At 51.4% G+C, this 27,484-nt stretch overlaps 1 protein-coding gene across 1 annotated transcript in view; it reads right to left on the bottom strand.

Moving 5' to 3' along the window:
- The window catches only part of Fhad1 (forkhead associated phosphopeptide binding domain 1), a 118,989-nt gene extending 94,049 nt beyond the window's left edge, over positions 1-24,940 (bottom strand). Inside the window, exons 1-3 of the mRNA XM_032895089.1 lie at positions 24,788-24,940; positions 22,284-22,390; positions 12,526-12,732 (exon numbers count right to left, since the gene is read on the bottom strand). Of these exons, the coding sequence (XP_032750980.1) occupies positions 12,526-12,732; positions 22,284-22,376 (300 nt within the window). The 5' untranslated portion in view covers positions 22,377-22,390; positions 24,788-24,940. The remainder of the gene's footprint in view (positions 1-12,525; positions 12,733-22,283; positions 22,391-24,787) is intronic.
- Positions 24,941-27,484: the final 2,544 nt, after the last annotated feature.

The raw sequence follows: 27,484 nt of genomic DNA, 5'->3' as shown, positions 1-27,484 counted from the left end.
GGATGAGTCACCCAGGCTCAGGGCACGCTGGACAGGGCCAGGCTCTAGACCTTAGCCTTCCTCTCTCTCCTGCCTCCCTCCCCCTCTGCTTCCACTCCCTCTCCTCTCTGTGTTCTCTCTCCTTCTCTATGTCTATCCCCTCACCCCAGCCCCTTCACCCCGTATGCCCGTGTCCTGCCTCTGTCTCCATCTCCTTTCTCTGAGAATACCAAGGACACTTTGCAAGCGACAACCTGCGCTAGGAGCTTGGTGACCCCAATGTTTCCACAGCTGCCGTTCCTCTTTCTGAACACCAAACCCATGAGGAACAGAGAGTAGGTTCTAAACTGGAACTTGCTGAGATCTGTTCTGAAGTGTCCCCATCAAAGGAAGGCTGCCCCCTGCTCAGAAGCCTAACCCAGTCTAGAACCTAGTCAAGGATCCTGGGCTTCCCAGAAGACTCTTAGAGCCAGCGAGGAGAAAAGCATTCAGGGAAACAGAGTCACTTAGGAAAGCTGACCCACTGACTCACTGACCCACTTAGAATCTGTGGCCAGGAAGGGAGCATGGCTGAGTCCTGTTCCTGGCTGGGCCCACTGGCCTCAGTTCTTTCTAGACTGTTCTAACTGGATTAAAAGATGCGTGTTGAACGTGCGGGCGGAATGCATCTCAGTGAACCACTCCCAGAGTCCTGAGCGCCACCTCCTAGGACCCACTCTACACCACTGGGTCCGGGGGTGGTTCTGGGCAATCTCCCCGTCCCTATTTTATGGGAGGGACTAAGCAACTTGCCAGTCACATCCCCTGACTTGACTACAGAGATCGGTTCAAAGAACATGTGATCCAACTAGGGCTGAGTGGACTAGGCTAGACCCTAGGATCTACCCTAGCTGACTCTCTAGACTAGAGAGTGTGGCAACGACGAGGGAGGAGGAGCCAGGGAGGAGAGGGGAAAGGAGGAGCCAGGGAAGAGAGGGGGAAGGAGGGGGAGCCAGCGAGGAGAGGGGGAAGGAGGAGGAGCCAGGGAGGAGAGGGGGGAAGGAGGAGGAGGAGGGGAGGGAGGAGAGGGGAGAGGGGGGGAAGAGGAGGAGCCAGGGGGAGGAGAGGGGAAAGGAGGAGCCAGGGAGGAGAGGGGAAAGGAGGAGGAGCCAGCGAGGAGAGGGGGAAGGAGGAGGAGCCAGCGAGGAGAGGGGGAAGAGGAGGAGCCAGTGAGGAGAGGGGAAAGGAGGAGCCAGTGAAGAGAAGGGGAAGGAGGAGGAGCCAGGGAAGAGAAGGGGAAGGAGGAGGAGCCAGCGAGGAGAGGGGGAAAGAGGAGGAGCCAGGGAGGAGAGGGGAAGGAGGAGGAGCCAGGGAGGAGAGGGGGAAAGAGGAGGAGCCAGCAGGTGAGGGGAAGGAGGAGGAGCCAGCGAGGGAGGGGAAAGGAGGGAGCCAGGGAGGAGAGGGGAAAGGAGGAGGAGCCAGGGAGGAGAGGGGGAAAGGAGGAGGAGCCAGCGAGGAGAGGGGGGAAGGAGGAGGAGCCAGCAAGAGAGAGGGGTGGGAGGAGGAGCCAGGGAGGAGGGGGAAGGAGGAGGAGCCAGCGAGGAGGAGGGGAAGGAGGAGGAGCCAGCGAGGAGAGGGGAAAGGAGGAGGAGCCAGGGAGGAGAGGGGAAAGGAGGAGCCAGGGAGGAGAGGGGGAAGGAGGAGGAGCCAGCGAGGAGAGGGGAAAGGAGGAGGAGCCAGGGAGGAGAGGGGAAAGGAGGAGGTGAAGAGAAGGGGAAGGAGGGGGAGCAGCGAGGAGAGGGGAAAGGAGGAGCCAGGGAGGAGAGGGGAAAGGAGGAGGAGCCAGCGAGGAGAGGGGGAAGGAGGAGGAGCCCAGGAGGGGAAGGGGGAGCCAGAGAAAAGAGGGGCACCGTGGCTTATAAACTGATAAAGGAGTTCTTTAGCACTCAGTGGTAGAGCTTTTCCTAGCCCTTTCTCCTTTCTTTCTCTTTGAACTTTTCTGGTCCCCAGTTCCCCAAAAAAAAGAAGAAAAAAAAATGATAAATATGGGCCAAACCCTGGAGAACCGTGTTTTTTAAAGCAGATGTTGTGTCTGTGTCTGAGGCTGAGGCAGGGAGAGTGCTGGTATCTCAAAGAACACCCAAAATTTACCCCATCGTAATATCACTCAAGCTGCTTTGCACCGTGTCTTATAAACTCGAGTTCTTCCCACTCCTGGCTGTCTTTCCTACCCCTTTCTCCTTTCTTTCTCTTTGAACTTTTCTGCTCTGCATACCCCATACAAACTGAACCTCTACCCCGACTCAAATATGGGCTAATGGGACAATGTTTTGTTTTTTTTGTTGTTGTTTTGTTTTTTTTTTTTTTTTCTTTTTTTCGAGCTGGGGACCTCACCCAGAGCCTTCTAAGCGCTACCACTGAGCTAAATCCCCAACCCCGTCAGTTAACTTTTCATCTAGATAAACCTAGATGGCATCTCAGGAGGGTGTGTGGCTCAGTGGCTTTAGGACTATACACCCCCTCACTTCAGAGGGGAGGTGCAAACACCATGGATCTCAACCACTTAGCTGAACACCAGACCTTGACTATACTTTGGGATGGATGACAGCCTTCGTTCTTTTTTAAACAAAAGCATCTCTCTGTGTGTTCTGTGTGTGGGTGCACTTGCGTGTGTATGTGTACATGTGTGTGCATGTTTGTGCATGTGTGTGCATGTGTGAGAATTGTGTGTACATGTGTGTGCATGTATGTGCATGTGTGAGAATTGTGTACATGTGTGTGCATGTGTGTGCATGTGAGAATTGTGTGTACATGTGTGCATGTGTGTGCATGTGTGAGATACTGTGTGTACATGTGTGTGCATGTGTGAGAATGGTGTGTTTGTGTGTGCGTTTGTGTGTTTGCCTGTGTGAATGTGCACGTTGGCAAGATTGACATTGGGGGGTCTCCTCAGCTGCATCTCCATCTTCATTATTTTTTGATTTCCTGGGGTCTCACACTGAACCTCCCTGTTTCGGCCATACAGATCCCTACAGCCTTCTGGGTCTCAAAGTCACACAGATGGCATTCACACAGAAGGTTGTCCTCTGGCTTCCACACACAGCCACACATGTTCTGAGGCCTCACCCTCTCTCCATAAAAATAAACAGTTAATTGTAATTCAATGTGTAAAATAAAGACCCAAGGCTGTCCTGCTACGTACAACTGAGTAAAGTAAACCCTGGGAGAGAGGAGGAGTCTTCCTCGGGGGAGGGGAGGAAGACCTCCGGGTAGGCGGAACCTCTGTAATGGAGTTTTCTGTGGCTTCCCCGTAGGTGGCTCATGTCTCCCATGGAGGCTGAGCTATAACTGGTTCTTGCTCCCAGAGAGCAGAAACAGTGCCTCTAGCATGGAGAAACCTGACAGGCGCTGCCCTCATCCAGGGAGAAGGTGACATCGGGTGCCCCTGAGGGGTTGGGGCAGTAAGTCCAGGCCACCTTAGTTGGTCAGGGCTTTCTGAAAGCTTTGACCCGGTCTAGTCAGAGGGAGGTCTCTGGTGTATTCAGACTAAGGGACGGTCTCCAGGATGTCTGGTCAGGGCTCCTTAAGCCTGCCAAGGAGAGAGAGTGTTACGTAGTGCAGGAGTACAGTGGTGGAATGCAGCATAGGTCCTGGCTGGCTGGGATGCGGGTCCTGGGGTGCAGTTATAGTAAGGAGTCAGAATGGATCCTCTCTCTGTTCTTGATATTTGTTGACAATGGGGCAATAATGGGAAAAGGTGTCAGTGAACTGTTACCATTAAAGCCTTTCTGTAATTATGTTAAAATAAGGCTAGTATGCCACTTGTGTTCATATGTGTGTGTACTCATGTGTATATGTGTGTGTGCATGTGTGCGTGTGTCTGTGTCAGTGTGCTAGAAGACAACTTCAGGTGTTCCTTGGGACCTATTAGTCCCTCCCTCCCTCCTTCCCTGCCTGCCTGCCTGCCTCCTTCCTGTCTGTCTGTCTGTCTGTCTTTCAAAACAAAGTCTCTCACTGCCCTGGATCTGGCACAGGATGCTAGACTGTCTGGTTTGTGAGCCCCAGAGACCGACCCATCTCCAACTTCACTGCCTTAGAGCTGGGATTACAAATGTGCCACCCCAAGGGGCCTGAGGATCAAGTTCAGTTTTTTGTTTGTTCGCTCGTTTGCTTTGTTGTTTTACAGGACCACTCTACTTTCAATGCAGCCTTAGCTGACCTGTTACTCCCTACGTAGACCAGGCTGGTTTTGAACTCACAGCCTACCCAGCTCAGCCTCTTGAGTGCTGGGATTAAAGGCAAGCACCATCACACAGGGATGAAATTCAGCTCTGCATGTTTGCAAAACAAATACTTTATCAACTGAGATAACCCCTTCAGCCCTGGGTTGTTTGTTTGTTTGATTGATTTTTAGATCTTAAGTTACAAGACCAAAACACACACACGAACAAACAAGTACAGATTCTATCTGCAGTGGCTCACCCAAATAGGGGAGTTCCTTAGATCCACTGCCAAGCCACTTCCTCTGATTGTGCTCTCACTACTGCACCATAGCTGGAAGGACGCCTCCCCACAACCCCCACCCATGTGCTCCCCAGCAATGACAATTCTGGCTACCAGATAGGCTGGACACAAAAGTGCAGTTCCACAGCCAGGCCAGCAGAAGGCGCTGTTTGGTACCTGGCCAAACAGCCTTCAGAGGTGGCTCCATAATTTCAAATGGGGTAAAAGTATTTAAGCCCCACCCCCAGAGTAACATTATGCTGGGGCTTTTCAGTCTGAGAGACCAAGATTATATTTTGTTGGACCTAGAGGTACCAAGTGATGTCCTTAAGCTTTAGACCGTTAAAGGTAGACACCTCTGAATCTGCTTGTTCCCAAAGCCTTTCTTTTGGCCTTTGTCTCCCTGCGTTTGGCTTATGGTGTTCTCTCCTCTCTGTAAACCTTCAGGTCAGAGCCTTGCCCTTCTGGGTAGAAGCTGGGTTAAGCATGTGCAACAAGTAGGGACAGGAAGCCGCGGGTGATCCTCAGGGGTCTGCACTGTCCCTCTGGTCCCCCAGCCCCAGTCTGTACCACACCTTCCCCGGGGTAGTCTGCTGTCCCACGCCCTCCTGTTCCGGTTTCTGGAACTTTCCTTTGATATAAAGGGCCCTGGCTCCGGATTCCATATGCATCAGCAGGTCCCTCTAGAAGAAGTTCAGCACAGAGGAAACAGCACGCACGGGTGAGCTGGGGGAAGACGACCGATGCTTATCCTGATCATTCCCGCCAGCCCTCCAGTCCCCATCCTCCATCCTGCTGCAGACACCATGGCCTGACACCATGGCCTTCTCAAAGCCGAGATTACTTAAAGTCAGTGAAGATAGAAATCTCTGGGTGGAGCCTCTCACCCGGCATCTTCCAGCATCCTCCCCGGAGCAGACCGTTCCAGTGGAGAACGGATTATCGTCATCTCTGGATCCTGACAGGGGCGCTCTGCTCAGGTAGTAGGAACTCTTCCTGAAATGCACCATCAGTGTGTCCCCATCTGTGGACATCTGGGCGGCGCTGGGATGCACCTTGACTTTTCTAAGGAAGGGACTTCTTCCCCTCTCTCAATTCTATGTGTGTGTGTGAGTGTGTGTGTGTGTGTGTGTGTGTGTGTGTGCGCGCGCGCGCACGAGTGTGCATGTGCACACACACGTTCTTTTATTTCTTCAATTTTTCACATGTATATGGATGCATGTATGGGCGCATGTATGTTTGTGAGCACACATACATGTGGAAGCCGGAGATCAACACCAGCTGTCCTTTACAATTACTTCTACTTCAGTATTTAATCAGAGTCTCTCGATGAATCTGGTGTTCGTAGGTTCGGCTAGCTAGCCTGGCTGGCCTCTGCCCAGCTCTTTTGTGTGAATGCTGGGGAGACAACAGCTCAGGAGCTAAAGCATTTGCCACACAGGGTGTGAGGACTGGAGTGTGAATTCCCAGAACCCATTTAAGTGCTTGGCGGCCATGGCGGCCCACCTGTCACTCCAGCCTTAGAAGGCAGAGCAGGCTGGCTACTGGACTACCCATATTGGTGAGCTCTGGGTTTGATTGAGAGATCCTGCCTCAAAGAATAAGGTCAAAGCGTCACTGAGGATGACTTCTGACATCAACTTTAGGATTCCATATTGTCATAATAGGGTTTCATTGCTGTGGGGAGACATCATGACTTCAGCAACTCTTATAAAGAACAACATTTAACTGGGGCCTGGCTTACAGGTTCAGGGATTCAGTCCAACATCATTAAGGCGGGAAGCATGGCAGCATCTAGGCAAGCATGGCGCTCTAGAGGAGCTGAGAATTCTACCTCATGTTCCGAAGGCAGCTAGAAGAAGGCTGGCTCCCACATGGCTAGAAGGAAGGTCTCAAAGCCCACCACAACAGTGACACACTTCCAACAAGACCACACCTACTCCAACAAGGCCACATCCCCCAACAGTGCCACTCCGTGGGGCAAGCATCTTCAAACCACCCCACATTCGAGTGCACACGGTTAAACACATCCACTGGCCCACACACGTGCAAATATGCACGCTCACATGAAACATGTAGAAATCAAAGACCAAATTCATGCTTGCCAGCCAGCACTTTACCCACTGGGCCGTCTTCCCAGCCCCTCCCGTTCAGTTCTGAATTCATGTCGTCCTAAGAGCTGATCCCTCAGACCCAGGAAAATGCCTGTGAGAGCCATCAGTGAGAGGTTCCAGATAGTCACATGACCACCCAAGACAAATAACTGGGAAAACAAAACAATCAAATCTGCTGTCAAGGCTGCAGGCGAGGCCCTGCTCCCGTGAGCCTGGTGCAGAGTCTGCTGAGGTAGTGAGTTAATGACACTGGACGAGATGAATTCCTGAGCATTACTGGATGGCCCGGAGCAAGTCAGGCCGGAAGCAGATGCTTTCGAGTTACACGGTTTTGTTTGTTTGTTTTGCTCACTTTGATCTGGGTTTCTGTCACCTGACAACAGTAAAATTTCCTGGACAATAAGCTCACTGAGACTTCGCGTAAGTGCCACCGTGTCCCCACAGGCAAGGCGCCCTACAGGTTCCGACAGGCTTACTGCATACGGAACTTAAGTCAAACGGCGGCGGCCCGGGGAGGGAGAGATTTAGGGTAAGACAGGGAGTGAAAACTTAAGAGGGATGGGAAGTAAAAAGCCACTCAGCTACAACCACAAACCCCACGTCCAGCTACAGCAGTGGTTCTCAGCCTTTCTAACGCTGCTTTAATACAGTTCCTCACGGCGTGGTGACTCCAACCATACAATTATTTTAGTTCCTACCTCATAACTGTAACTTTGTCACTGTTAAAAAATTTTTAAATATTTATTTATTTCTGTCTGCATGTATGCCCGTGTGTCAGATCCCATTACAGATGGTTGTGAACCACCATGTGGTTGCTGAGAGTTGAACTCAGGACCTCTGGGAGAGCAGTCAGTGCTCTTAACCTCTGAGCTCTCCCTCCAGCCCCCTGTTATAAATTGTATAGATATCGCTGTTTTTCCAATGGTCTTTTAGGGTTGCGACCCACAGGTTGAGAACCACTGAGTTGCGGCCTGCTTCAGAGTACAAACAAACCCACTTTCCTGCTTCAGAAGTTACATTTTGGAAACATTCCTAAGTTCTCAAAAAACAAAACAAAACAAAACCTCCCAAAGGACCAGGTTCCTTTTGTAACACTCGAGGTGTACAGTTTATATTAATGACCTAGAGCATCTACCTCGACGTGGCTAGAGTATGCAAATACTCACATTTGCATACACATAGGAACACATTTGCATATGCATATCCACCGTTGCTGTTTTAAAGAGACAGTGGAAAGAGTGTTCAAAGTCTACTTTTCCCCAACCTCTCAGTTAGCTGAGTAAACTATTAACCCACACAGCCCTAAGCAAACAGAGGAGGGCTCAGTGCGAGTTAGTCCCTTCTCTCTCTGCCTGTTTTTAAATTCTTCTTTGGGGGATTGCGTAAAGCAAGAGGGGGCACAGCAGTGTTGCCAGGGTAGGTTGGTGAACTGACTTTGCCAGTGGACCCGGAAGGTAAACAGAGGCAGCAGCCACATGAACAGGCAAGGCTGTGTCCCGATACAACTTCGTTTACAAGCACAGGTACCGGACTCCGCTTTGCTCAGTACAAGGAACAAAATAATGGTTCGTTTTTAAAAGTGCCTTGAGCCAGCTTAGGTCCAAGTGCAGACAAACAGAGAACACTGGCTCCTCACCCAGACTCTGCTAGTCTAATTGCCTGTCAACATGAACTGAGAGGAAGGACTGGGCGTGATGGAGCTCGTCTTTAATCCCAGCGCTCGGGAAGCCTAGGTGGAGCTCTGAGTTCTGGGCCAGCCTGGTCTACATAGTAAGTTCAGGTCAGCCAGGGCTACATAGAGAGACCTTGTCTCAAAAAAAACAAAAACAAAAACAAAAACAAAACTGTGACAGAACGAGAGTATAAGATTAATAAGACTGTTATTATCATTATATAATATAATGTATGTTATACTATGTAACATATTAAATATAATACATTATAATATATAAGTATATAATATATTTATATATTATTATTGATATCAAGATTGTGCTTGACAAGCTTTAAAATAGACAGGCTGTAAAACATGTGTGCACGCATGCACGCACGCGCACACACACACACACACACACACACACAACCAAATGAAAATAAAATGATCTTTTAAACAGACAAAATAAAGACAAATATAAGCAGAGAAGGAAAAGTCAAGGCTCAGGTGATGTGGGATTGTACCCTCCTGGCCACTCAGCCAGTGAGGAAAGGGCTTGCACTGTGGTCACAGTAACTGTTCTCTGTGCTCAGCCGTGGGTCAGCCATGGTGGTCTGGTGTGGAGGCTTGCAAAGTTGTAAAGTATCCTCCCCCGAGCTCAGTAGCCTGAGCCTCAGCGCTCTTCTGGGGAGGCACATTTCCCACACTCGGGACTCGCTCACCTGCCCCTCTGGTTAAGGGGACCCGAGCTCGCTCACCTGCCCCTCTGGTTAAGGGGACAGGAGCTGGCTCACCTGCCCCTCTGGTTAAGGGGACAGGAGCTGGCTCACCTGCCCCTCTGGTTAAGGGGACAGGATGTATCTTTAAGGAAATCTGGCTCCACTTGGTTCTCTTCCCTCTTGACAGAGATGAGTGTGTGTTCTCTGGGCCTCGGCTATTAATGGCGCCTACCTGCATTTCAAGGAACTGAAGTAGAGGATATCCATGGAGCGCCTGGTGCCCTCCCTGACTGCTCAACACTAGCTACCAGGCAGCACTGTCATCATCAACTGAGGAAGATTGGGGGGGGAGAACCAGGCTTGCCAGGTGTGCTCTGGGCAGAAGCTGAGGCGGAAGAGGAAGCCTGTGACTCAAGTGTGTTTTCTTCCCTTCCCGTGACAGGGTGTGTCAGGAGCAGCAGACTGGGGGTGGGGGGGGATGCAGTGAGGGAAGCGGTTTGAGCTTTCACACCACCAGAGGGGCTCTGGTAAAGTCCTCCAAGATTAGAGCCCAAGTGATCTGGCCACTGCTGAGAGGAAACCTAGGGGCTAGGGACATGGCCTGCCGCATGCAAGCGTGAGGACCCAAGTTCGTGTCCCTATGTGAAGCCTGCTGTGGTAAGGGTACCTCTGTGAGACGGGGCATGGAGACAGGAAATTTCTCCAAGGCCCATGGGCCAGCTAGCCTGGTATACACAGTGACAGATAAGACATCCTGTGTCGAAGGTGAGGGACAACACCTGAGCTTGTCCTCTGTCCTCTACACATGCCGTGGTGCACGCATGCCACACACACAAACACAGACAGACAGACAAAGATTTTTGTTTTAAAGACAAAAGCCAGGAAGCTTAGTCCTTGAATGATTCTCATCCACCTACAGAAACTCAAAAGGAGAAGAGGAACCCATGACTTTCGTGGATCTGCTTTGGCAGAAAATTGGAACCGCAAGCCCTGAAGAGGTAGGGATGCGGCTTGGTTAATGACACGCTTCTCCGGCATGAATTACGTATGCCCTGGGTTCCAACCTCAGCACTTTTTTTTTTTTTTCACTTTTTTTTCAGTGGGACTGAACCCAGGGCCTGTACACCACTGATCCCAGACTATTCATTCATTCATTTATTTAGGAGGATGGGGGGTCCTCAGAACAAGAAGAGGGGATCCCATTACAGATGGTTGGAGCCACCATGGGGGGGGGAGGAACTCAGGGGAAGAGGGGGTGCTCTTAACCTCTGGGGGAGGGAGGAGGAGCAGTAACTCCTCTTGGGAGGAAGAGGGGGAGGAGGGGGACAGGGATGGGGAGGAAGAGGAAGGAGAAGGGGAGGGGGAGGAGGAGGGAGAGGAGGAAGGGGGATCAGAAGTTTAAAGACATCCTTGGCTGCATAGTGAGTTCAAGGCTAGCTTGGGCTTCATATGCAAGACAAAAGAAAATGTCCCCCAAATGTTGGATGAGATTCATGAGACACTCTCGCTATATCCCCCTACCATCTTGTTTGTTTGTTTCTGTAGCCCACAGTCCAGGTCTCGAGACCAACAGAAAGCAAGTTCACAGGAAAGTAGCAGAGCCCACCCAGCCCGTCTCTCATCCTGGGGAAGATAACCTAGGAGACGCATCTCCGGGCTTGCCCGTGAGGCGCTATCTTGAGGATGTTACCTGAGGTGGGGAGACACACCCTAGATGTACCTGGCGTGGGTACCATCGTCCCACGGGCTTCGAAGTCCGCACGAAAAGGAGAAAGCAGCTGAGCACTGCGGCATCTGTCTCTCTGCTTCCTGACTGTGGGAGTCATGTGACCAGCTACCCACACTCCTGTCACCATAAGGGACTGTGCTACCCTCGGCCTGTGAGGCAAAATGACCCTTCCTCCCTCGAGTAGCCCCTGTCATGGCTTTTGTTATGAGCAACTGATACACACCAGGAAGCGGCTTTTACAGAGAAGGAGTAATGGCTGTCTGAGCTATTGGGGTGGGGTGGGGCAGGGAGTGAAGGGTAGGGGTGAGGGGGGGGGGGTGGGGGGGGTGAGGGGTGGGGTGAGGGGGGTGGGGACAGGGATGGGGATGGGGATGGGGTGGGGTTGGGGGAGGGGGTGGGGGTGAGGGATGGGGGGGTGGGGGGGGGATGGGGGTGAGAGGTAGGGGGTGGGGGTGAGGGATGAGGTGGGTAGGATAAAGGGTTGGGGGATGAGGGGTTGGGATGGGAGGTGAGGGGTGGGAGATGGGGCTGAAGGGTGGGGATGGGGGTAGGGAGTGAGAGGTGGGGTGAAGGATGAGGTATGAGTTGGGACAGGGGTGGGGTAAAGGGTGGGTGTGAGGGGAGTGGGGGGTGAAGGGGTAGGGGTGGGGGGGAAGGGTGGGGCTGAAGGGTGGGGTGGAGGGGGGAGGATGAGGGGTGGTGGGGTTAGTATTCGAGGGCCTGGAGTTTCAGTTTCTTAAGCTGGTTCTATGAATGGCCACACAACTGAGAGAAGGGACTTAAAGCAAACAAGCTTAGCTCCACGGGCTTGACTGAGGATGGTGAATTCCATGACAAATGTATTTCCAGCACGGTTTTTAAAAAAGAAACAAACACCACGGGCTTCTTATGGGTGTGTGTGTGTGTGTGGGGGTGCATTTCGAAAGCACTTTTCGAGGGCTCGTGACTCTTGAGGACTTATTTGAGTTTCCTGAGAATTTACTTGATTTACCATACAATAGGTGAGGTTCATGCTGAGTAACCCACCCTTGGGTGATGGCAGCTGGCAAGCAAATGACCTCCACATTCAGGAGGCAGTCAGGGGTGGTGGCGGGGACGGGGATCGTGACGCTCATTCCCTGTTGTAGCTGTAGACATACTTTCCCAGGGGTACACACACCTCAAAACCCCCCAACCCACTCCCAAAACGCATGTACTTCGTTGTAGAACTATATAACCTTGGGAAAATGTCTTTTTGAGAAAGCACCGGGGAGATAGCTCAGTGGATAAAGGTGCTCGCCTCCAAACCTGATAACCACAGCCTCCTTCAGCCTGAGGCTTCCTGAGTTTTGAGTTCTCTTCAACGTAAATCGAGATTATAATTTAGACTGTGACCTCAGACCTACTTCTGATCTGGACCAAAATAACTGTGCCGATCACAGACATGGGCGTTCGCCGTACCATGGAGAAGACTCTGCCCTATGGAGGATCCGTGTGCAACCAGAGAATAGCAGCAGAGCGGAGCAGAGTGGAGCAGCCCGGAAGGGAGGCGCCCATCTCTCTGTTCTCAGAATCATTCAACTGCTTCCGGCCCCTCTGAAACCACTGCGGGTCTGAACTGATGCGCACTTTGCAAGCAATTGCATGTAGTGCAATGAAGTGCCCATCAGGGGGCGCTGACGCGCTTCCCTCCCCAATCCCCCTGGGATGCACCAGGATTGAGATTGGGTAGAGTCTTGTTGCTATGTCATATGCGGGCAGTGTGGGGTTGCACAGTGCTTCCGGTGGCTGTATCTGAGAACAGGACCGAATGCCCAAGCCAGCGTAGCACCCCACTCCCACCCGCCACCGCGCAATGGCTGGGCTCACCTGGGACGGGTTCTCGATGACCAGCTCGTAGGTCGGCCCCGAAGACCCGAACCGCAGAATGTCCCCAGGGATCAGCTTCACTGCCACATTCTGAATGTGGCACTCGTTGACAAACGTGCCGTTGCGGGTGTTAAAGTCCTGAAGGACAAAGGTGCCCTCGTCCTCGTTGAATTCGATGAGCGCGTGGTGGTTGTCAATGTCTGAGGACTGAGATGAAGGAAATGGCGGTCAGGAAAATGAAGAGAGCAACATTCGCGATGCTTGCTGCTCAAGGGCTGCCAGGAGAGGATGCCACTGAGTCTCCTTGCTGGGTCCTCATTTGTGTGTGTCAGCACACATACAGACAAACACTGGGTAGTGTGCTTAAGTTTACACCAAGATACATCTGTCCATCTTGGAGGGAAGGTACTTAAGACACAAGATGTTAAAAGGGAGATAAAAAAACAACAGAATGTTCTAAGGGAGATGAAACATTACATCCTGCTGGGGGCTTTAAGCTCAGGAAGTAAACAACTCAAAGGCACCGTTCAGGAAGTTCCTGGGAACGAACAGATACACTAGGTCCCTCCCTCCCTCCCTGTCCTTCCCTTCCTCCTTCTCTCTCTCCCTCCCTTCCCAAGCTTATATAAGCAGTAAGGCTTGCTGGGACAGACACTCAGACAAGCCGAGCTGCCTGGAAGAAGCAGGTACCTGGAAAGTACACTCCAACCTCTTGAGCTGCCTGCAGGCTGTACAGTGAGCTCCAGGTTCCCAGCTATGTGAGCTCTCACTCATACTGGGGCGGGCGCTTGTAAGTGATCCCTCACCTATATTCCTGTAGGTAACCCCAATAACACTCATTGGTTCTCCACGTTTGAGTTGAGTGGTACTGTAGTTTGGTCTGTCCCCATTCCCTGTCTGGGGGGTGAGTAGACATTCAGTCTCCTCAGGAACAGTGTCACATGACAGATACCGTCATCACTCCGTGCCTTAACTTTTGAGACCAGACCCTCACTGAATCTCTGCTTTGGACAGACCGGCTGGCCAGCAAGCCCGAGGCTCCTCCCGTCGGCACATCCCAGTCCTGCCTTACTGATGTGTGTGCCGCCACACCTGGGTTTTCCTGTGGGAGCTGAGACTCGAAGCTCGGGTCCTAGCCTAGCTTTCACCTCTGTTGCCGAGATAAACACTAACCGAAAACATCTTGGGGGAAGAAAGGGTTATTCCGCTTACAGATGCAGTTCATCACCAACAGAAGTCGGCGCAGGAACCCGGAGGCAGGGATTGAAGCAGAAGCCGTGGAGGAGTGCTGCTTATGGGCTTGCTCCAGCCTCATACTCAGCTGCTAGTTTTTACACAGCCCAGGCCTACCTACCTACCTACCTACCTAGGGATGGTTCCACCCAGAGAGGGCACACATCGATCGGCGATCAAATGCCCCGCAGACATGCCCACCGGCCAATCTGATAGAGGCTGTTCTTGTGGAGTTGACATCCAAGCTCAGCCAGGACTGTGTACATATGAGGAAGACTGTTAATCCGTGGGCAGACCTGGTTTATCCAACTGGGACTACCTGAGTCAGAGGAGAGAGAGAGAGAGAGAGAGAGAGAGAGAGAGAGAGAGAGAGAGAGACAGAGAGAGAGAGAGAGAGAGAGAGAGAGAGACAGAGAGAGACAGAGAGAGAGGGACAGAGAGAGAGAGACAGAGAGAGAGACAGAGAGAGAGAGAGGACTTTCTTTTTTTTCTTTTTTTCAGAGCTGGGGACCAAACCCAGGGCCTAGCAAGCGCTCTACCACTGAGCTAAATCCCCAACCCCAAGAGGGGACTTTCAAAGATTGAGGAGGTGTCTGTTGGTAAAGTGCTTGCTTGCTTTGTAAGCATGAACGCCTGAGTTTATCCCCATGTAAAAAGCCAGTTGTGGTGGTGAATCCCAACCATGGGTCCTTGAGGCTCATTGGCCCGATAGCCTCACCTACTTGGTGAGTTTTGGGTCACTGAGAGTTAAAAAATGTGAAAAATGTGTGTGTGTGTGTGTGTGTGTGTGTGTGTGTGTGTGTGTGTGTGTGTGTGTGTGTGTTGCGGGCCTGGGGGGGGAGTGGTACTTGAACATTAACACCTGAAGTTGTCATCTGATCTCCATACATACTCACATGTGTTTACAAACATCTGTGCACACACATATACAGTTCTCTCTCTCTTACACACACACACACACACACACACACACACACACACACAACCAGACCGGCCTTTCAATAGCTGGATCTAGAGAGAAGAGTCTGAGGGGGGAGCCACGGGCACCCAGCCACCGTTGCTGATTTTAAAGCTGAAGATGCCAGAAGCCATGGAATGTGGGCAGCTTCCAGAACCCGAGGATGCCCTCCAACGGACACCAAACAGGAAAAAGACGTTCTCAAGGAATCAAATTCTTCCAAAGCCCTAATGGACCGGGGGGCGCACCATCCCCAGGATGTCGGGGAGGACTCCAGGACCAACGTTTTCATCTTGGCTTTGAGTGATCCAGAGCAGAGACTGAATCCACCCGGATTTCTGAGCAGAGATCTGCGAGATAACAGATGTGTAGTTTGGAGCAGAGAGTTGACACTTGAACTGTTCTGTTCTAACTCAACGGCCAGAGGCGGTCCTACCACTTCCCAGCGACGCAGTCTCACCACACAGCCCCGCAGAGGTTACCCACTGCACTCGCTCAGGAATGGTGACTGAGGCAACTGAACACCTTGCCTGCACCCTGTATCCCACTGGGGTACTGCTGTGTTCACCTACCTGACCACCGGAAACCAATCAACCGGTTTCCCGTTCATTCTGCCTGCTCAAGGTTCTCTCTCAGAGCAACAGAGATCGCTCCGCTGCAAAGGCTTTGTGAGAAGGCCCCATCGTCCCAATAAGTCCTGCACTGACCACTTAGCCTCGCTTGCCCACTTAGAGCAAGGCTCTCTGATTCTTGTTTTGCCAAGCAGGAGCATTGGTCACCGGCTCCGGACCCTCACACTAGCTGCTTTGACAGCTGGATGTCCTTTCCAGCCCCAAGCCCCAAGCGACAGGCTTCTGCTTAAGCAACTAGGCTTCTTTACTCTGAGGATCTGTCTGTTGTACCCCAGATAGGACCTAATGGATATCCCCAGTTCAGCCTCCGGTCACTTGTAGGAAAACTTGTTGTTACACTGGATACCCAGCAGAGGGCGCCAGCCCAATATGTTCCCTCCCTGGCTTACTGTGAACTCTCATTGAGCATTCAACAGCGTTGGATGGCTGCCTTATTGTCTCTGGGAGCTCACAGGAGTTTTTAGGTGTCCCCAAAGCCATATGGAAAAGCTTGGAGTCAGAATCTCACGTATGAAACTGCTTTGCCACTCTGGGATGGCTGTGTGGTTTTAGCCTTTTAAGACCCGTTTACACGCTTTGGTGTGTGGGTGGTGGTGGTGGTAGTGGTGGTAACAACAGTGGTGGGTTTTATGCCACAGAGTGACATTGGGTATGTGTGTCATTGTGCATGTGTGTGCTCAGGTGTGTTCATTCATGTGTGTGCGTGTGCCTCGCTCAGGAGTCTCTCCTCAGGTGCTGTCCACCTTTTTTTTTAGGGTACAGGGTCTCATATTGGTCAGGAACTTGCCAGTATGGCTAGGCTGGCCGGCCAGGCATCCCCTCAGTTACTCCTCTATGGAAGCAGCCTCGGGAGACACACCTTCAAAAGGAACACCACCTAAGGAATTCTGAAACCTGTCAGGTTGGCAATGAGATTAGTCATCACAGAAATAAGGGAGGAGGAGAAGGGGATGCTCCCCAGAACGGAAGAGGGTAGCTGGGATGTGTAAGCAGGGGAATCTGAAAGTCAGGAGCCTGCATTGAACCAGCATTAACTGTAAGCCTGTGAAAAGCCCACTGGCCACTGGATGGGGCCATTTCTCCACTCAAAAAGAACTGACGCCCTTTCTCAGAAAAGCTTAGGTAGCAATCATGCTCGCCAGGCACAGTGATGTACAGCTGTCATGGAAACTACTTCCTCTGTGTGTGTGTGTGTGTGTGTGTGTGTGTGTGTGTGTGTGTGTGTGTGTGTGTGTGTGAGAGAGAGAGAGAGAGAGAGAGAGAGAGAGAGAGAGAGAGAGAGAGACAAGAGTGCAAGAGTCCATCTGATAAACAGCGAAAAGGGGCTGGGGAGATGGCTCAGTTTGCACTGTGCTCACAAGCAAGCAGGAGGACCTGACTCCTGATCCCCACCGTAAATGCATGCAGGCAGGGGCATATGTAACCCTAGCAGTCGGGGGTTGTGGGAAGGTGAAGACAGATGGATCCGGGGAATCCAGTCTTTGAGCTCCAGGTTCGGTGAGAAGCTGTCTCTACAATGAAAGTTGGGACTGAAGAGATGGCTCAGTGGTTAGGGTGTTTGCTACTCTTTTGAAAAGCTCTGAAATTGATTAGCTGAGCGCAGAGGGATTCCCGAGCCCTCACCTGGCCTTTGCAGGCAGGCAGACAGACAGACACACAGAGAGACAGAGACACAGAGAGAGACAGAGATGGAGAAACAGATAAACAGAGACAGGCAGACAGACAGACATACAGACAGACACACAGGTTCTGCCAATAACCACCTCCAACATTAAGTTGTACAATACACTTCAGGAGGGTCTAACGCTCAGCTGAGCTGGGTTAAGTAGGGAGAGGAGGTTCTGCAGCACTGCAGCCAGAACGGCCCTTATGAAATCCGGTCCCTTCCCTTGCCGAGGGTCCTTCTGATTCTTTCTCCTCTTGCTTTTCCAGGCCACACCAGAACTCTCATGGACACATGAGAGGTCCCACCTGCCTCTCTACCAACTTCCCAACTTTTTTTCCTAAGACATCTTTTTTATTTGCTTTTACAAGTAATTTGCTTCATTAACTAAAACACAAGGTTCCAAATTGAAGGAGAACATCACCACGTTCACTACTTTACCAGAGCTGCTCAGACAGCCTCCGACTTCAAACCCAACCAGCTGTAATCAAATGAAAGCAGAACTTTCAGTTGTTTACTAAAGTTGATGATTTTTTTTTTTCGGAGCTGGGGACCGAACCCAAACACTCTACCACTGAGCTAAATCCCCAACCCTAAAGTTGATGATTTTTAAAAAAGATTTATTTATTTATTATATATGAGTACACTGTAGCTGTCTTCAGACACACCAGAAGGGGACATCAGATCCCATTACAGATGGTTGTGAGCCACCATGTGGTTGCTGGGAATTGAACTCAGGACCACTGGAAAAGCAGTCAGTGCTGTTAACTGCAGAGCCATCTCCCCAGCCCCACCCTCCCAGTTTTATTTATGAGCCCACTGCTTTTCTGTCAGTACTTTGGGCTCACCAGGAGTCTTAGCACCCCAGGGCCTTTGCACAGGAAATTTCCTCTCTCCTGTGGGTAGTGGGTACTCCTTGACCTTTTCTGGCCTTTCCCTTAGAGCTATGAGGCACCACGTGCTGTCATGTGACCATTAGCACCTGCCATGTGACAATTAGCGCCTGCCATGTGACAATTAGCACCTGTCTTGTGACCACCAGCACCTGTCATGTGACCATTAGCACCTGTCATGTGACCACCAGCACCTGTCATGTGATCACCAGCACCTGTCATGTGACTATTAGCACCTACCATGTGACCATTAGCATCTGTCTTGTGACCACCAGCACCTGTCATGTGACCATTAGCACCTGTCTTGTGACCACCAGCACCTGTCTTGTGACCACCAGCACCTGCCATGCCAGGTAAGTATCTGTGAAGTGGATCTGAGCCTCACCAGCCCCACTGGTGTGTAAAAATCTTGTGTAATCATTTGTTAAGTGTAGCTGCTGTGTCATTTCAAAGCTGTTTTTCTGTTTGTTTTGTTTGTTTGTTTGTGTTTTCTTTTGCCCTTCCCTCTCTTTCCTTAGGTTCCCGAACTTTATTCAGAGGCATGACTTTTAAAATTTTTATTTATTTCTTTGTGTGTGTGTGTGGGGGGGGGTGGATGGGGGTTAAGGGAGTACACTCGAAGGCCAGAAAAAGTTGTCAGATCCTCCTGGAACTTTGTGAGTCTCGAGGGGGTGCTGGGAACCGAACTTGGGTCCTTTGATAAATTAGCCAGTACCCTTAAACTCTAAGCTGTCTTTGCAGCTCCTCCCCCTCCTCCTTCCCCTCCCCTCCTCCTCCCCCTCCTCCTCCTTCTTCCTCTTATTATTATTGGTAGTAGTAGTAGTGTGTGTGGGTCTGTGTGTGGTCCGTGCACATGTGAACATTACCCATTGTACTTGCTAGGAACTGGGGTTGCCGGGGGTTGTGAGCCTCCTGTGGGTGTTGGCTTCTCTATTAGCAGCCTGCTCTTAACTGCTACTCCGTCTCTCCACCCTGGTGACATCCATTTGAGCGAGGCCAAGGACACTCTACGGCCAATTATTTTTATATCAAACGCCACTCAATTTCTGCCCGTGTAATAACTCTTCTCATTAGCTGCCGCTTTCCAAGCAGCTTCCAGGCTCCGTGGGTGCCCCCTCCCACCCCTGAGAATTTCTCTCGGCCTCGTTTTACGAGATCATAATAATGATCGCAGTGGTGTTTACTTAGCGCTGTGTGCCAGGCGCCTGGTTGCCTTTTCTCATTCAGTCAACACGAGAACCCCGAAAGGTACACAGTTTACAGATGGGAACACACACTTAACAGCCACACAGTCAGGAAATGGCCCTGAGAGGTTCAGGCCCACATCTCTGTTCTCAAAGCCTGTGCCTTCTCAAACCTTTATGATTTTTCTAATCTAATCTAACGGAAGATCCCTGGGGCCCCCGGGGGTAAAAGCACCTGTGATGCCAGGCTGGGCAGATGAATCCAATTTCTGCCACCTGTGTAAAGGCGCAAGGAGGGATCCCATTCCATCAACTCCGCAAAGCTGTCCTCCTATTTCCACATGCTACCTCCTCTGGCTTGTTCTCGGTTTCCTGTGTCTGTGTCTGTGTCTCTGTCTCTGTCTCTCTGTGTGTCTCTGTCTCTGTTTCTCTCTCTCTCTCTCTCTCTCTCTCTCTCTCTCTCTCTCTCTCTCTCCCTCTCTTCCTCTCTCTCTGGTTTTTTGAAATTTGGTTTCTCTGTGTAGCCCTGGCTGTCCTGGAACTTCCTCTGTAGACCAGTCTGGCCTCCAGCTCAGAGATCCACTGTCTCTGCCTTGCAAGTGCTAGGATTAAAGGCGTGCACCACCATGCCTGCCTCAAACTCTCAGTATGCTGTGAAGAAATACCCATTCTTTCTCTCGGTTTTCCCACTGTGGGCACTGAACAGGTTTTCTGCTCTCTTGCATGGAGCCGTCGTCGTGTAAGAGACCGTGTGAAAGGGGAATGTGACAGCTAATTCTGATGGCTGACTTGACTAGGTGGAGAGAGCTAGCCCTGGGCCTCAGTGAAGCACAACTCTGGAGTGTCTGGGAGGCTGGTTTCCATGGAGATGCTGAGGATTCCAATTCAATGCCCAGCTTTGTAGTAAGATGGGATGATTGGCAGTGGATGGGAAGTGTGTGTGTGTGTGTGTGTGTGTGTGTGTGTGTGTGAGACCTAAGAGGAGGAAATGGGTCACTGGATCGCGTCCTTGGGATGTATCTGCCCTGGTGTCTTATACATTACTGCTGTTTCCTATCTGCCATGAGGTCCGCAGATCCTTTGCCACGCATCCCTGACACCATGATGCTCTGATCACACACAGGGGCCACGTTCCCATGGAGTGAACCCTCCCAGATACCGTGCGCTCAGACAAGGTTCTCTGTGGTTTCCCTTGGCTCTCTGGTCTCAGCCGTGAGAAAAGCGACCCAGGAGATATGGCGAGCTGTTGTTAAATTGGTCGAATTTTGTTCTAAGATTAGGCGAACGTTCCAGAAATGCTAACGAGCCTGCTATGTAATGGCAGGACGCTGGACGCCCTCTCTCTAGAATCAGAAAGGAGGCAAATATGGAGATTTATAGATTTATGCTGCCTTTGTCACTCCCAGTACCGAAAATAAAAATGTCACGCCCAGTACGGACGGCATTCACTGTACGGTGAGACCATCTCTTACGTTGCTGGTGGAAATGAAAGCCGCACAGCCTTGTTGGACAAGTCTGGCAGTTTCCCTAGCACCAAACGGACATTTCCATGTGACGTTACCATCATATTCCCAGACATTCATGTCTACTCAAAAACGGTGCACAGGACACAGGACTGTGCTGGGTAGGTGTTTTATAAACTCCACACAAGCTAGAATCATCTTGGGAGAGGGACCTCGATTAAGAAAATCCCCTGCATCAGATTGGCCTTTGCATGAGCCCGTGGGGCATTCTCCTGATTAATGATTGACATGGAGGGCAGGGCCACTGTGGATGGTGCAGCCCCTGGGCAAGGCGGTCCTGGAAGTGTGTAAGAAAGCAAACTTAGCAAGCCAGTAATCAGCAAGCAGTGAATAAGTGTCCCCTATGGCCTCTGCTACAGGCTCTGCCTCCAGGTTCTTGCCCTGTTTGAGTTCCTGCCCTGACTTCCTTTCAGGGATGGACTGGGCTGTGGAAACGTGAGCCCGATTAACCCTTTCCTCCTCGAGGTGCTTTCGGCCCTAGTGCTTATCAGGGCAGTAGACAGCAAACTAAAACGAGCAATTATTTAGTACGGTGTCCCCAAACTAGAGCTAGTCACCATGTCCCATACGTGAACACCTAAGCACACAGCAGAAGGTCCATACCGTGGAGTACTACTCAGCAGTGAAAAAGAAACAGCCTAGCAACCGAAGTACATCTCCAGGCCTGAGGGAGAGGGAAACCAATCCAAACCGAACCGGAATCTCAACAGATCACACGCTGTACGATTTTATTAATGGACCTTTCCTCGAACAGCAGAATTATCAATGTGAAGAAGACAGGGGCCACTGTAGGAAGTGAGATGTTTTGCATCTTGGCTTCCGCACATGAATCTGCCTTCATGATAAAATCACGGGTACCCACCCTCCACGGGCAACCCCTGCCTAACGCACACACGCACCGCACGGCACTGCAGCCTGGACCGCTTTGCGGCTGTTATACGTCGCACCAGCATAACCACTGAGGAAACCATGAGGGGTTCTCCCTCTGCTCTCTTCGGGATCTTCTGTGACCCTTCACCCACTTCAGAATAAAGCTTATTAAAGGCACGCGGCACAAGGTCTCGGGGATGCCTGCCCCTCTGCCGTGGGAGGCTCCATCCCGTGTCTCTCTATGCCTCCAAGAGTACTATAGCCCGCTTGGATACTTAAAGAGCCTTTGAGTCTCTGTTTTCTTCTCTTTCTTTCACTTCCTTGGCTGTCAGTGAATTGAGGCTTTGGACCAAACCACAGCTCATCAGAAAATGAAGTTCAATTAAAGGAGGCTATGGCTAAGCCCAAGGCTTCACCTCAGAGCTTCCTGGGTTCCAGGGGTCCTTCAGAGCCAGGCTACTGAAGGGAAGGCCTTGGAGGGGCATTGGAAAAAGAGATGCTTCCCTGGGCACAGGGTGGGGGAGGGCACTTCATGTACTTGCCCCATGCATACCTTCCAAGCTCCCCCAGAAAGCTGCTTCTGGACAGGGGACAACTTGGGACTTGAGTGCAGTCAGTAACAGAAGGCCCACCACCTTCAGATGCCATGGGGAATATTCCTGAATGGATCTTGGCTGTACAAGTAGGGAGGTGGCTGCTTGCCCCATGTGGCAGTTGGCCTTAGGGAGACTTGAGTCCACCTCACGCCGAGGAGACCTGGGGGCGCATGGGACAGGTGTGCGGGTGGCGCCGTGTATCTCACCTGTAAGACGAGGTCTGAATCTTCATGCTTGCCGATGGTGGTGCTTTTCTTCAGGACAAAAAAACCGTCGGGACTCTTCAAATACGCTTTCATTCTTTCTGATTTCCCTACAGGACGGTCCGGAAAGGGTAGGGTTAGAGAAACACACTCTAAACCGGAGTAAAGTGAAGACGGTCTCCTAGCGTCATTGAGCCCTGAGGGGGAGGGACACAGGGAGCGGCCAGGTGGTGGCCTAGCCCCGTCTTTTAAAGGTCATCTCTCCTAACAGTGACCACTAACAGAGAAGCATTAAAAGGTCGTAATCAATGATAATCAAACACAAGGTATTTCTTCTTTTAAACAAATGCATTCACTTACCTTACGTGAACACGTGTGAGGGTATGTATGTGCACCGGGCGCATGCAGGAACATGCAGAGGTCAGAAGAGGGCACCAGATCCCCTGGGATTGGAGTTCCAAGTGGCTGTGACCTGCCCCGTGGGTGCTGGGATCTGAACCTGGGCCCTCTGCAAGAGCAATAAGAACCCGTAACAACCCCTGGAGTCATCTCTCCAGATCCCTGACGGTATCTCTTAACTAGAGAAACAAAACAGAGCTCTAAATATCCCAACCGCAACCTGAATGTCACCCACGACGGCTGCCCCTCCCTTGGCCTACTTATCCGTGTAACGTCCACTGCTCATTTCGCCTGGTTGTGACCCAGTGCTTACTACTACAGACACTGTGGGTGAGTTACTGTCTCCCAGGTTGCCTGGCAACCACAAACTCTGCTATTACTGATGCGAAGTTGGGCCTCTCAGACTCCAGTTCAGAGACCCACAAGCTTCCAGGGAGTTCAAAACACCAGGAGTTCAGCACCGAGAAAAGCAGGCTTCAACTGATCCCTTCTTTGTAAGCCGCCGCATTTCTCCTTATATTGAGTTAGGAAAGGGAGTGATTTCGAGTTTTACTTTAAAACTCTGTGCGTGCGTGCGTGCGTGCGTGTGTGTTACTGAGGTACTCATACACCTCATCTGTTTCTTCCGCTGTGGTGGGTGATGAGGATCAAACGAGGCTCCTCGGGCATGTTTGGCAAGTACGTTTACCTGCTGAGCCATCCCACTGGTCCAAGGCCTGACTTCTAAAGGCAAAGTAGGAAGACGCAGGGCGCTCTGTGATCTGGACACTGCATCATCTTACAACAACGGAAATGCCAAATGTACAGAGATCTCTAAAGGGGCAGTGAGCCAGGTGGGAGGTGCATGCCTGTAACCCAGCACCAGGGAAGCTGAGACAGGAGGATTGTGAGTTTGAGGGCGGGTGAGGGGACACAGAGAGAAAAGAAAGCCAAGGGGGCCAGAAAGGTGGCTCCAAGGCTAAAAGCATTGGCTTCTCAGGTCCGTAAAGGACCCAGATTTGATTCCCAGCATCCACATGGGGGCTCACGATCACCCATTCCCCACGTTCCCAGGGATCTGATCCCCTCTTCTGACATTTGTGGGCACTGAGCGTGAGCAGTGCACAGACATACTCGGGGTCCCTGCTCTCTGTCACCGCCTACTGTACTGAGCCTGACTAGGGATAGGCATTTAGGGATGACCTTGAACTCCTGAAGCTTCTGCCTTCATCTTCTGGGAACCGTGTTCACAGGCATGTACCAGCACACCCACCTGCATGACGGAACCCAGAGTGGACGTGGGACAGCCAAGGGAGGGGGAGGGGGAGGGGGGCCTCTGGTCTAGGAGTCTCCGGTCTTCTGTCTTAGCTTGCTTTAGGGTAAACTCTTGGGGCCCTCTGCCATCCTGACAGTTCTGGCCACTACTTCATCTCCCGTGCCCGGAGCTGCCACGACAGGCAGACAGAAGCGTTCTGTGAATACTTACTAAGAGGCCAAAATGTTACCTGGAAGGCAGCTCAGCTCTGGCCAGGAAAGACACTACCTTTCATCCCTTCCCCCTCCAGGATCAATCCTAGATGGAATTTTTGGAAGCTCGGCTTATTTCTCTCACTGCTTCGGTTAGGCGGTGTTTCTCCACCTTAGTCTAGCCCCGTACAGTCTCCCATATGCTTGAAAATACTGTAGTCATTTGAGGGTGTTAAACTGTGGGTTGGTTCTCTCTTGATACCATGCTACGAGCCAAACAGCTCCTGTCTTACATGGGTTAGAGGCAGGCTTTGGAAGATAAATTCTGTTGAGGGCTACTTAGCGTGGGAGCCAGCTATACATTTTTCTTTGAGTTATATCTGAGCATGTGAGATTAGGCAAGGGATCTCTCTGCCCGCTGGTAGATGACCCCCTATGGGAGAGAGTCCCCTCCTAATCCCAGCTGCACCAGGTGGACATCATGGGGCCTAAGGTCTCCATCGGGATGCCTCTGGGGACAGGGTGTGACTGCACTTAAGGAGGAAGGGTTGGTGTCTGAACGCTACCCGGGAACAGGAGTCTGTATTGGAGAACTCCGGGCGGGGACACGCCTCCTTTCATGGCCACTGCTTTCTGCCAGTCATCCTTGGAACCGCACTCACCTGGCAGGAGGAGGAAGCTGGGGCTCTGTTCTCTTCCGAGAGCCCCGCGGGCTGGGAGTTGCTTGCCAGACCCGGGGAGAGGCGGCCCGCCGCTCTCTGCCGAGTCTCCAGCTTGGCCCGCGCCCGGCGCGCCTGCACGGCCTGTGTACGCGCGTCGCCATGACAACGTGGCGGGCGAGGTCAGCAGGTGAGGGGCGTGGCCTGTGCGGGGGCGTGGCCGCGTGCAGAGTTCTCTTTCCCCGCCTCCGTGTGTGTGTGTGCCGGCGCGCGCGTACGTGTGCGCGAATGTGCACGTATGTGCAGAGTGGGAGTCGGGTATGACTAATGTATTCCAGGCAACTCAAGAATGCCTCATTTCACAGAGGAAGAAACCGAGGCTCAGAGGCCCCACAAGCTTGTATAACAGAGTGATCAAGACGCTATGGTGACGGTGTGGTGACAGGTGGATTGGGAGGTTGGAGAATGTTGGATGTCAAGACTCAGTCTTACCGAGACCCATTCCCTCTAGGGTGAGGATGGTAATGGGTGTGAAGTGAATTAGCCAGACAGAACCCGGATTCTTTCTCTGTGCTAGGGAAAAGCTGTTTCCAACCTCATAGCCCCTCTCTCCCATCACTTAATCAGTCTTAGTCTGTCTCTCCATGCATTGCTAGGGGCCCTATACACATCAGACTGCGACTCCAATCCTGACTTGCCTGCCCAGGGGCACATGACAGGGATGACCTGGGAAGTCGATCCTCTATTCTCAACTGTATGCAAACATCATCACCTGTTCATGCTACTGGACTCAGTGAAACTCAGGAACACTGTGAGGGGCAACCGCCCAGGGTCAACTTTCTGCATCTTACGAGGCTGCCAGCCTATCCGCAGTGAAGGAATGGTAAGCCATCAGCTGAACTGACTTTCAGATTGCGTGGGGCTTTATAGCAATGCTTCCGGGGGCAGGAGAATAAGGGCCTTCCCCTTAAAGAGTGGCGGGATATTAAAAATACCACCTTGGAAGAAAATATCCACGGATTCAGTGTCTGTAATCAACCTGTTTGATTGAGTTCTGAGTGACTTTCAGACAGAGGGTGGGGTGGGGACCCACAGGCACACTTAAGGGTACTGGAAGTGTCAGTGACACTCATAATTCCTGTGAAATTGCTCTCTGTTTGACAGAGAAATGACGCTTGGCCGGAGGCCACACCCACTAGGCAATCGAGCAGGATCTGCGATGGCTGACTTAGGTTTACAATGTTATGACACGGTTATGTGTTTAAGAGGAGTCGAAATTTGTGTTTCGAGTTTTGATCTTTCCTGGAGTTAGAGGCACAGTATGGTGAGCCCCAGCTGTCTATCACGCCCTCACTGAGGAAAGTCTCCTGCATAGCAGTGGGCTGCACTGCGGGGTGTTCCACAGGTTAAGTGTAACCAAGGCATTTCAGCTTACAGTATTCCCTCCCTCCCTCTCTCTCCCTGTGCACATGCTCATTCGTGTGCACGTGTTCCTGTGAATGTCTGGGCAGGCATGCATGTGTGTCTGTGTGCATGTAAAAGTCAGAAGGCAACCTCGATTGTCATTCTTCAGGATCTGTACTTTTATTATTTATTTATTTATTTATTTATTTATTTATTTATTTATTTATTTATTTATTTTTGGAGACAGGGTCTCATTGTCCTGGAGTTCACCATAATACTAAGCCAACTGGTTAGTGAGGCCCGGGGCTCTACCTGCCTACCCTCTACCCCCTCCCAGCAATGGGATGACACGCACATGTCCCTGAGTTTACAAGCCGAGGTTACAAGCTCACAATCCTATATGTACTCAGCACCTTGCTGACCCTATCTCCTGAGTTGGGCGTTTTCAATTTACGACAGGCATATTGGGTCATAACCTGTTTGCAAAGCAAGGAACATCTGGAGATGAGTGTGACAGGGAAATGTCAATTCTTAGGCACCATCACTGACCCCTATCAAAGGAGTGACACCTGCTTGCTACCTGCTTCCCGGCACTCACGTCTGCCCCCTCCCCTGTTCTTCCCACTGTATTCTGAGAGTCCAACTTCTCTCCTGCAACTCCAGCCTCCACAAAACCTCATTGCTCTCCTGCCACCTCCCCTGGCTGCCCTTGTCACCTCCCTGGACACCTCTGGATGCTCCTACCCCTTCTGTTCTTGCTTTCCAGTAGGAGGGGAATCCTGGCTTCCGCTCCAGCGAGGACAGCCACAAGGCTCCGTGGTTGGCTCAAAGGAAGTTACGGGATGTGTAAGCTTAGTCTAGATCCTCTTTCACAGGCGGTCTCCTTGATGCTTCCAGTCTGTTGAGTCAATAATCATTGATATTAACTGTCACATTTCAGCTCCTGTACACAGCAGATCCTACACATGCCCCCCCCCTCGTGAGACTCATAATGCTGACACACAGATTGTATGGAACCGGATGAAAACCCACGCAGAGGTCTTTCTGTTCACCCAGTGTCCCAGGTTCTCAGGGCAACATCTTGAGTGCGATGAATTCACTATCTTTTTTTTTTTTAATTTAAGTGAGTGAGTTAGGTTTGAGGGGACTGAGAGGTGCACCCTGGAGAAGGTAGGAGCCACTGGGATGGGGAGGAGAGCGTACCCCAAGCAGGGGTGTACAGTACTGTGGAGTCCAGAGCTTTTTGTTGTTTGAAATAAGTTATGCTATTTTTAAGTGGTTTATTTATTTGGGGGA

The sequence above is a fragment of the Rattus rattus genome, chromosome 1 (genome assembly GCF_011064425.1).
Source record: "Rattus rattus isolate New Zealand chromosome 1, Rrattus_CSIRO_v1, whole genome shotgun sequence".
In the NCBI taxonomy this organism is placed as follows: Eukaryota; Metazoa; Chordata; class Mammalia; order Rodentia; family Muridae; genus Rattus; species Rattus rattus.
The sequence above is the reverse complement of the archived record's forward strand: the minus strand, read 5'-3'. Positions and strand labels throughout refer to the sequence as shown.